This window comes from Buteo buteo, chromosome 33 (genome assembly GCF_964188355.1).
Source record: "Buteo buteo chromosome 33, bButBut1.hap1.1, whole genome shotgun sequence".
NCBI classification, from domain to species: Eukaryota; Metazoa; Chordata; class Aves; order Accipitriformes; family Accipitridae; genus Buteo; species Buteo buteo.
Genome location: NC_134203.1, coordinates 1,168,562 through 1,179,425, shown reverse-complemented (window position 1 = coordinate 1,179,425; position 10,864 = coordinate 1,168,562). Strand labels below are relative to the sequence as shown.

At 53.0% G+C, this 10,864-nt stretch overlaps 1 protein-coding gene across 1 annotated transcript; it reads right to left on the bottom strand.

Moving 5' to 3' along the window:
* Window positions 1-755: 755 nt before the first annotated feature.
* LOC142026382 (ubiquitin carboxyl-terminal hydrolase 42-like) lies at window positions 756-4,714 on the bottom strand. Its single transcript, XM_075019339.1, has 11 exons — window positions 4,699-4,714; window positions 3,903-4,103; window positions 3,343-3,453; window positions 3,165-3,258; window positions 2,950-3,017; window positions 2,719-2,789; window positions 2,090-2,172; window positions 1,730-1,841; window positions 1,324-1,464; window positions 1,005-1,105; window positions 756-909 (listed from the first exon to the last, which is right to left on the bottom strand). Exons 1-11 carry the CDS (start codon window positions 4,712-4,714, stop codon window positions 756-758), a joined length of 1,152 nt encoding a protein of 383 aa, XP_074875440.1.
* Window positions 4,715-10,864: the final 6,150 nt, after the last annotated feature.

The window sequence follows — 10,864 nt, the reverse complement described above, 5'->3', positions numbered from 1 at the left end:
CTGCCAGGCAGCTTTCCAGCCACTCTTCCCCAAACCTGTAGCGCTGCGTGGATTCTTTGTGACCCAAGCGCAGGACCCGGCACTTGTTGAACCTCATACAATTGGCCTCGTCCCATCCATCCAGCCTGTCCAGATCCCCCTGTAGAGCCTTCCTACCCTCCAGCAGATCAACCCTCCCTCCCAACTTGGCGTCGTCGCCAAACTTGCTGAGGGTGCACTCCATCCCCTGGAGAAAAAAAGAGTGATCTGCATTTAGGGCTGTTCTTGCAGCTTTCTCTGGGGTTCAGTCATTTTCTTGGAGCGGTTTCTACAACAGACAGAAGACGTAACCAAGACTACAAATGGGAAAATTGATTGGGGTCTAACCCACCAGGTCTGCCCCTGTCAGAGCAAGTCCTCGTCTTTATCATCCCTACGGCCTCCATTTCATAGAATCATAGAATCATCGAATGGTGTGGGTTGGAAGGGACCTTAAAGATCATCTAGGTCCAAGCCCCCTGCCATGGGCAGGGACACCTTCCACTAGACCAGGTTGCTCAAAGCCCCATCCAACCTGGCCTTGAACACCTCCAGGGAGGGGGCATCCACAACCCCTCTGGGAAAACTCTCCCAGTGTTTCACCACCCTCACCGTAAAGAATTTCTTCCTAATATCTAATCTAAATCTTCCCTCTCTCACTTTAAAACTGTTACCCCTCGTCCTATCGCTACACTCCCTGATAGAGAGTCCCGCCCCATCTTTCCTGTAGGCCCCCTTTAACTACTCTTCTCTACATTAGCCAGCTTCAGACAGCAGGCAAGTCGCACTTTACACCAGGGCAGCAGCCTGAAGCCCAGCAAGGGAAGATAAGGACTGACGGGGGGTAGTTCAGATTCAACAGCACTGAAGGAGGCAGGTAGTAATTGTCTCCTATGACAGAAAGAGAAACAGGCAGGAGGAGAAGAAAAAGAGCAAAGGTAGGAAAAGGAAACGCATTCTGAACACATTTTAACACTTGTCATCACCTGACATAAAACAGCAAATAGGCTCGCTGCCTGAGAACTGTCTCGATGCCACAACCATCCACAGCCATATCGTTCATCTCGTACCACAGTCCATTGCTGGCCTGCAAAGAAAGGCATCAGTCTCTGGAGATGAACCGCATGGTTTCTCCACAAAAACACAGGCGGAAAACTACAGAACCAAGCGTACGCCAACACAAATCCAATCCAGCCCCTAAGGAGACCTTCTCCCTCCAATTCTTGGCCGCCAGTTACACTGCCAGGAAGGTTTGTCTTCCCCAGCACACATTCTTCCCTTGCTAGGAAGGAAGTTGCTCTTTACCTTTGTGTAGCACAAATAGTGTCCTGCATGACAGCTGTCACCACGATGCACCAGGACAGCATATAAGGAGTAGAGGAGCACTTCTCCAGCTGTCTGGGACATGTATGGTCGAAGATCCAAGTACTCAGGATACTCCACAACCTACAGGGAGACCAGGAGGGCTCAGAAACAATCCTGAAGTACTACATGAAATAGCCTTCAACAGGCATGGTTTGGCTGGCAGGAAACTGCTCCCGGCCAAAGCAGCTCTGTCGGAGCAGAGTACATGCTTGTCTTCCCACCGGAACTCTCCTCTCCTCGGAAGGGAACACGAAAAAGCCAACAGGAACAGCTTGTGAAAGAGCGTACTGCTTTGGGAAATCTCCTGCTCCGGGAAGAGAAAGTTGCCCTCCAGTGGCATACACACCTTGCTGATCTTCCTGCCGGTGCAATCTTCAAACTTTTTCAGACACACCGTGAGAACCTTGGGCGCGCAATGGACTGTAAACCCCTTGGAGGCAGCAACCATCTTGTCACACCTTGAAAGCAAGCACAGAGCCAAGTGCTGAAATGCACCCAATTTTCCCCCAAGAAGACCAGACAAGCTTTCTTGTCTCACACAGCCTTACACTATTTTAAGGCTATTCAGTACCATAAGGCCATATTAAAAAAAAGCTGCGTCTCGTTATCGTGCATTAAGCCTATGTGAAACGATGACTTCTGCTCAATGACATGCAGCACCTTCCCGCAGGATCTAGTACTACTGGGTCGCTAGTAATCATCTTACTTGCTACACTTAAAGCAGTTTTCACCATCCGGCTGCTCCGGTTTCACAAAGTCCTCCAGAGCTGCAGTGACAGAAGAGGCTGCCTGGAGGAGTGAGAGAGGAGAGCAGTGAGCTGCGGGCAGTGCCCTTGCCCAAACACTTACTAGGAGTTGACAAGAAGACCCAGGTAGCTGATGCTGAGGAGACGCACTGTGAACCCGCAAGCAGTGTCCAGAAGGAGGCAGAAAGAGGGTATGATGCTGAACATTTCCCTCAGGGAACTGAATTCCTGAGGGATTCCCGGGGCTATCAAGAGCTACTTCCCTGTGGCACTGCAGGGTCATCAATAATGAAAACGATACAACCCATCAGCCTGGGAGCCAGATGGGGTGCTGAGGGAGGGCAAAAGGAAGAAGGATGAGAGAACATCAAGGGTGCAGAGAGGATAATTCGTACTTGTCCAGCTTAAAGCCAGCACCTACAAGGAGATCAATGCCATGGCCTCCCCGGAAGAACTCAGCCCATTCCACTTCTGACCCTCCACCAAGCTCTCTTGTGTTCGCAGCATACGTTTTTAAGTCAACAGCATGGATTGCGGAAAGCTACAGGGGCCTTGGGATGTCTTGAAGCACAGCTATAAACCCTCTTACTTTTATATCCAAAGGGACATCCAGGAAAGCCTCGTAGGAATCGGAAACTGCTTTGCAGCTCAAGCACGTGACTGGAAGGCAAATCAAAATGCTCAGCGATAGGGGAAGTCACTGGCTGTGCCAGTTTCCGTCCTTCATACCTACTACGCCGGTCACACGATTGGCTGTTTATCACAGGCCAACAGAAGGGCACAGACAATTCCAAGTTGAGCGATAGTTGCGGAAAAGTACCTCTGGATCTCAGAAAGCCCCCAAATGTTTGATGGATGATGGTAGTTGCTTGAGAAGACATGCCCAACCTGGAAATAAATGGGAAGGCAGAGAGTGATCTCCTCCAAGAGTCTTGCTTTGTCTGAAAGCCCCGGGCATAGGTTTTCCTTGGTGGGAGTACAGCAAGGAGTCCAAAGGGCTTGGGAACATCGAAAAGGTAATTTGCTTGTGCTTACTCGCTGCTTCCACTCAGACAAGCTGTCTGCATGGCATCGACAGTATAGTGTAGGAACTCGTGGGCATCTTCCTGCCTGCCAAGCTGGAAATCTTCTCCTATGCCTAAGAAAGAAGAAGTTAATAATTCTCTCCTACAAGAAGGGGAGAAAACCTGTAAAAGCACCTGAAATGACTTACGTGTGAGGACGTTGATGACAGCGCTAGGCTGGATGGCACTGTCCGAGGAATGCAGGACCTCGTTAACGTGCGCTTCCATTATGCACATCATGCAGAAGTCTTGCTGACGACCTGAAGAGGGAGAGAGGGAGGGAGGGAAGCAAGCTCTTCAGGTTAGCATAATAGCCATAGCGATGGGAAACCTCATGGAGATCCTGAAGTTTTAAGAACAGTCTCCACTCCTCCCAAGGTGCCAACGTCCCAACAAGCTCGGGACATTTTAGTGCGTAGAAAAGTTTCTTCAGAGGGATGCTTAACTGACAGAAGTTTTCTGTGCAATAAGCAAAGAGAGTTTGACTTGCAGGAATAGGGACCAAGACCCAGGGCTAGAAAGAAGTGCCTCTCTGAAGATGAACACACCTAGATAAGGCGAGCGGCTACTAGGCCTGAGTGTTCAAAGAACAACTCCTCGTGGGGTCAACAAAGAAGGACTGCTTTTCTCCTAAATCAGATTCCAGATTCTGGGAATCCTGGGGAAGTGCCCAACAGATGTACAAGGAGATGTTCCTCCAAGTACTCACACGACTGGCTGTGCTCACGAGAGAGCAGGTAGTTGGCCAGAGGGGCTGTGTACGTCAGGCACTGCAGGACGGAGTTGACGAAGCACGTATTGCCCAGGTTGTGCAGTCCCGCTCCAGCTCTCTGTCTTTGCTGCCAATCCATGCGAATCTTCTCCGGGGGAAAGAGGATCCTTTGTTGTGGAGCCATTTCCTTGGCAATGACTGCAGGGAAATGACATTTGAAAAGAGATGACACGATTTTGTTGCACAAAAGCTTTTTTAAAAGTCGAGTTCTGTACAGGAGCACTCAGGACAACCAGCTCTAACCTCCAACCCAGAAACACTGGGGGAAGCCTAATGCTCCCATTGATATTTACTGGTCAAGAAACAGTTTTGGAAGATAGGCTGCACCCCTGCTTATTTTGCCAGAAGTGCAACAAGCCCGCACTCTGATTTCTGTGCCCAGGGCTACCTTCCTTTCCCTCTCGAGACTTGAATTGGATTCTCAGGTCAAGTCTCCCCTCTTCCTGATTGTAAATTGATGAAAACAAGCATCTAGCACAGAAGGTAACCCGACTGATGTCAGATCTTTCTGCGAGCAAGGTCATCTTTCAAAGTCTTGTACTAGTGGCAGAGGAGTGACAGAGGAGCGTTTCCCTGCGTCTAATCGGAAGCACCTGGCTAAGTCTGGCTGCTGTCAGGAAATGCCCCAGAATTCACTCTAGGTTGTCAGCACATTCAGGGATGGAGCACCAGCCACGTCCTTTGCCTTTGGGGATTCACAAAGCCTAAGCCTGCTGGCGAAGCCGTTACTTACAGGAGTCGTTCCCCATTGCGGCCATCACTCCTCTCAGGAACAGAGGGAAAAGCTTTGGATGACAAAGGAGGTCAGGACGTGCTCCAGAAAGAGAAGATCGGCGCCAATCCTGTCTCCTGATCACAAAGAAATAACTGTAACTCAACAAAATGCTGAAAAAAAACCCCAAACGCAACCCACAGAACAGCATCCGCCACCAACAGTGTTTCAGTGGCACTTGTAACCGCTGTCGAGCTGCAGGCTGATGGCCCCACTGTCCCTGTCACAGGACTCCAGTTGCCAGCAATTACCGAGGCCCTTTTGAAAGACTGCATTGCGTGTCACCTTCTCTGAAGAGGACCTGCTGCTTACCTGTGGCTAGCCTTAGCAGCAGAGCCCTCGGGCTCTCCAGCCCACACTTGCTCACCTTGGATGCAGGAGTGACTGGCTTTCGGCCACTATTTTAACGGCTGCCTTTGCCGTGCTCCTTCTCTGTCTCCCTTCCTACCGCCTCAGTCAGGGCAGGCTTCTTGTCATTCTAGGCTGAGCCCAACGCCTCAGACTACACTGCCACCCCCTACTTACCTATCCTAGGATATGGTAAGGAAATAGCAAACAGGAACTCTACCCGTAGCCCACCTCTGGCCAGCCTATCAAGGTGTAATAGCTCAGCCTGCAGCTCGGAAGGCGCAGACCAGCCTGTACTTTCATCCCGTATCTACCTACTCTATGATCTGTCCTGAAAGTCAAATCAGAATTACCTTGGAAAGAGGATGGAAGTTGAGAATTGAGCAGTAAATGATAAATGGTTGGGAAAATGTAGGCACGCAAGTAGCAAAGGAAGGAGCTGAGGTATCCCGAAGGCCAGCTCAGCCCAACTGGCTTTTGCTGGCCTGCTTTTCAGGATCCCAAGACCTGGCCAGGTGTGCTCACAAGCAGGGGAGGCTTTCTTCTTTTTATCTTCAGAGAAGTCTGGCAGGCAAAGCTGAAAGTGATGGAAACAGAACAGATGGCTAGTTTGAAGCAAAAACAAGAGGTTTTGGTGACTTAGTTTTGTCTTCAACTCGTTTTATGCCACTGCATTGGTATATCAGTGATACAGATGCTTCTTGAACCTTCCATAAGGGTGTTTTCCATGTGAAAATGCAAAAATCCCCCTGTGGTTTTCAGAGCAAAGCTAGAGAATACGTTTCGGCCTAGTATGTATGCCAAGTTTTTGGTTTACATGCATAACTGAGTTCACCCTGAGAGTCACTGCCACTATGATTCCAGTTGCCCCCAGCATGGCCCCAGAGTCCCACAGCATGGTCCTAGATGCTCCCAGTATGATGCCAGTTGCCCCCAGTGTGGTCCCACTTGCTCCCAGTATGATCCCAGATGCCCCTAGGGTGGTCCCAGTGGTCCTCATAAGTAAAGAGGGGGGGGATAGGGGGGACCCCAAAAATTTGAGGGCAGGGGGGCACCTACCTGTCTGCGCCAGGGAGGTGATGCTGACCGGCCGGGGCATGCTGCTCGTGCGTGGAGATATATGGGGGTGCCACCGCCAATGCTGTCACAGCCCCCCCCTTTGAAACCCCACAGCGGGGGTCTCACCTCCTGCCCCCTCACCAGCCAGGGGAGAGCTGTGGGGAGAGAAAATGGGGGGTGAGTGGGGGTGGGGAAGAGATGGGGGGACTGAACGAGAAGTGTGGGGGGAATAGGGGGGTCACCTGAGTGCGCCGCAGCTCCCCGTACTCCGGCCGCAGCACCTCCAGCACCCTGCACTCCAGCAGGTCTGTGATGTGGAGCAGACCTTCCCAAGATGGTGGCAGGGAGAGGGTGTGGGGGGGCAGACCCTTCCAAGGTGGCGTCCAGGAAGGTGGACTCCTCTCAAGATGGCGGCCCTGAGGGAGGACAGCGTCACCTATTGCCGGGGTCCAGGACATGGCGGCCCGCTTCCTTGTGAGAGGCCAGCAGCAGGTTGGACTGCGCCCGCTGGAAACGCCAGACCTGTGGGGCAGAGGCTGTGGGGCTGGCCCCATGGCTGGTGTGGGGTGGGCTGCCCTCCATCCTCCTCCTCCTCCTCCTCGCCTGGGACTTGTGGGTCAAGTGCTTGAGGGCGATGTCGGCCAGGCTCTTGAAGAAGAGCTTCTCCTACAGACACACCTGTGGGGAGGGGAGGAGATGGCCACCAGTGATGGAGGAGGAGGAAGGTTCACAATGGTGGCCAGGGATGAAGGAGGAGAAGGGGTCAAAATGGCAGCCAGGACGGGGCAGCAACTCACCTTGTCGGTGATGGGGAGGTAGCAGCAGCTGGCGGCGCAGACAGGGCACGGACCTGCGTGAGAAACCAGACTCGAGCACCCCTCCAAAATGGCGGTTATGAGGGAAAAAGTTTGGCAAGATGGGAGGGGGAACCCTTTGGTGAGGTGGACGGGGGGCGGGAATCCCTCCCTTCCGCCATGTTATGGATATAAGGTGAGGGGGCATCCCTCCCTTCCGCCATTTTAGGAGGTTAAGGTCAGGGGGCTCCTTCCCTTCTGCCATTTTAGGGGTTCAAGATGAGGGGGGTGCCCCTCCATTTTGTAGGGGTGAAGGGGCTCCTACCTGCGCCCCTGCACACCGCACGGAGGACGTGGCCGCACCTGGCGACGGCAAAGCGGGCTCCCTCTTGGCATAAGCAGCGCTTGTACTGGAACCAGTCCATGCTGGGGGGGTCAGCCGCCTGCTAGGGTGTCCGTGTCCCCGTCCCCCCCTTCCGTACCACGACCTGCCGGCTGTGGCAGCGCCAGGACCCCTTCACCCCTCAGTCTGTGAGGAAACGGAAGGGCAACAGCCGTTAAAAAGGGCGGGAAGCCTGAGAGGGCGGGGCTACTGCAGAAGAGGGCGGAGTCACCGTTACAAAGGGCGAGGAGACTGACAGGGCGGAGCGACTGCGAGAGGGGGCGTGGCCAGGGTGGAAAGGGGTGGAGCCATGGCTACAGTGGGCGGGGAGCAGGCTGGGATGAACTGGAATCGTGCTGGGAGCAACTGGGAGGGACTGGAACCACACTGGGAGGAACTGGGATCATGCTGGGGGCAACTGGGGGCAACTGCAATGACGTTGGGAGTGACATTGGGAGTGACTAGGAGCAACTGGGAACGTGCTTGGAGGAACTGGGATCATGCTGGGAGCAACAGGGGGCAAATGGAATGAAGTTGGGAGTGACTCGAAGTGACTAGGAACAACTGGGTGCAGGCTGGGATTGACTGGAATCGTGCTGGGAGCAACTGGGAGGGACTGGAACCACACTGGGAGGAACTGGGATCATGCTAGGATCAACTGGGAGTAACTGGAATGACGTTGGGAGTGAGTAGGAGCAACCAGGAGCATGCTGGCAGGAACTGGGATAAAGTTGGTTGCAACTGGGATGATGTTCGGAGTAACTAAGATCAACTGGGGTCATGCAGGGAGCAACTGGGAGTGACTGGAACCACACTGGGATGAGCTAGGAAGATGTTGGGAGCATCTTGGATGATCTTGGGAGTAATTAAGATTAACTGGGATCATGCTGGGAGCAACTGGGAGTGACTGGAACCACACTGGTAGGAACTGGGATCATGTTGGGGGCATCTGGAGGCAACTGTAATGAAGTTGGGGGTGACTCGAAGTGACTAGGAGTAACTGGGAGCAGACTGGGATCCACTGGAATCGTGCTGGGAGCACCTGGGAGGGACTGGAACCACACTGGAAGGAAAAAGGATCATGCTGGAGGCAACTGGGGGCAACTGGAATGACATTGGTCGTGACTAGGAACAACCAGGAGCATGCTGGGAGGAACTAGGATCATGCTGGGAGCAACTGGGAGTGACTGGAATGACGTTGGGAGTGACATTGGGAGTGACTAGGAGCAACTGGGAACATGCTGGGAGCAAGTGGGATCATGCTGGGAGCAAGTGGGAGTGACTGGAACCACACTGGGAGCATCTGGGATCATGTTGGGGGCAACTGGGATAGTGTTAGGCGTGACTAAGATCAACAGGGATCGTGCTGGGAGCAACTGGGAGTAACTCGAACCAGACAGGTAGGAACTGGGATCATGTTGGGGGCAACTGGGGGCAACTGGAATGACATTGGCAGTGACTAGGAGCAACTGGCAACATGCTGGGAGCAACTGGGATCATGCTGGGAGCAACAGGGTGTGTCTGGAACCAGACTGGGAGCAACTGGGATCTTGTTGGGGGCAACTGTGGGCAACTGGAATGACGTTGGGAATGACATTGGGTGTGAATAGGAGTAACTGGGAACACGCTGGGAGGAACTGGGATCATTCTGGGATCAAGTGGGATGATGTTGTTGAGAGTGACTAGGATCAACTGGGATCATGCTGGGAGTAACTGGGAGGGACTGAAACCACACTGGGAGGAGCTGGGATCATGTTGGGGGCAACTGGGGGCAATTGGAATGAAGTTGAGAGTGACTCGAAGTGACTAGGAGCAAGTGGGAACATGCTGGGAGGAACAACTGGGATCATGCTGGGAGTAACTGGAACCACACAAGGAGGAATTGGGAGCTTGTTGTGGGCAACTGGGATAGTGTTGGGAGTGACTAAGATCAACAGGGATCATGCTGCGAGCAACTGGGAGTAACTGGAACCACACAAGGAGGAACTGGGAGCTTGTTGTGGGCAACTGGGATAGTGTTGGGAGTGACTAAGATCAACAGGGATCCTGCTGGGAGCAACTGGGAGTAACTGGAACCACACAAGGAGGAACTGGGAGCTTGTTGTGGGCAACTGGGATAGTGTTAGGAGTGACTAAGATCAATAGGGATCATGCTGGGAGCAACTGGGAGTAACTGGAACCACACTGGGATGACCTAGGAAGATGTTGGGAGCAACTGGGATGATCTTGGAAGTAATTAAGATTAACTGGGATCATGCTGGGAGCTACTGGGAGTGACTGAAACCACAGTGGTAGGAACTGGGATCATTTTGGGGGCAACTGGGATGATGTTGGGAGTAATTAAGATTAACTGGGATCATGCTGGGAGCAAGTGGGAGTGACTGGAACCACACTGGGAGGAACTGGGATCATGTTGGGGGCATCTGGGGGCAACTGGAATGTCGTTGGGAATGACATTGGGTGTGAATAGGAGTAACTGGGAACACGCTGGGAGGAACTGGGATCATTCTGGGATCAAGTGGGATGATGTTGGGAGTGACTAGGATCAACTGGGATCATGCTGGGAGTAACTGGGAGGGACTGAAACCACACTGGGAGGAGCTGGGATCATGTTGGGGGCAACTGGGGGCAATTGGAATGAAGTTGAGAGTGACTCGAAGTGACTAGGAGCAAGTGGGAACATGCTGGGAGGAACAACTGGGATCATGCTGGGAGCAACTGGGAGGGACTGGAACCACACTGGGAGGAGCTGGGATCATGTTGGGGGCAACTGGGAATGTCTAGGAGCACACTGGAGGCATCGGGGATATACTGGGAGCAAGTGGGACTACGCTGAGGGAAACTAGGGTCATACTGGGAGTGACTGGAATCATACTGGGTGTGACAAGGAGTGAGTCAGAGCATTCTGGAGGTAACTGGGATCATATGGGAGTGACCAGAATCATACTGGGAGTGACTCGGAGTGACTAGAAGCATGCTGGGGAAACTGGGATCATAATGGGAGTGACTGGAATCATACTGGGGGTGATTGGGAGTGACTTTGAGCATGCTGGGGAAACTGGGATCATAGTGGGAGCCACTGGAATCAAACTGGGAGTGGCTCAGACCATGCTGGGGCAACAGGTACCATGCTGGGGGCAACTGGGATCATACTGGGAGCAACTGGGATCATACTGGGTTCATACTGGGAGGAAATGGCTGCAGCCCTGGCCCCCCCCACCCCGGGTCAATAAACGCTGAGCTGCTTGTATGGGCGCCTCAGATGATATTGGGAGTGACTAGGATCAACTGAGATCATGCTGGGAGCAACTCGGAGTGACTGGAATGACACTGGGAGGAACTGGGGTCATGTTGGGGGCAACTGGGGGCAACTGGAATGAAGTTGGGAGTGACTCGAAGCGACTAGGAGCAACTGGGAACAGGCTGGGATCAACTGGAATCGTGCTGGGAGCAACTGAGAGGGACTGGAACCGCACTGGGAGGAACTGGGATCATGTTGGGAGCAACAGGAGGCAACAGGAATGGTGTTGGGAGTGACTCGAAG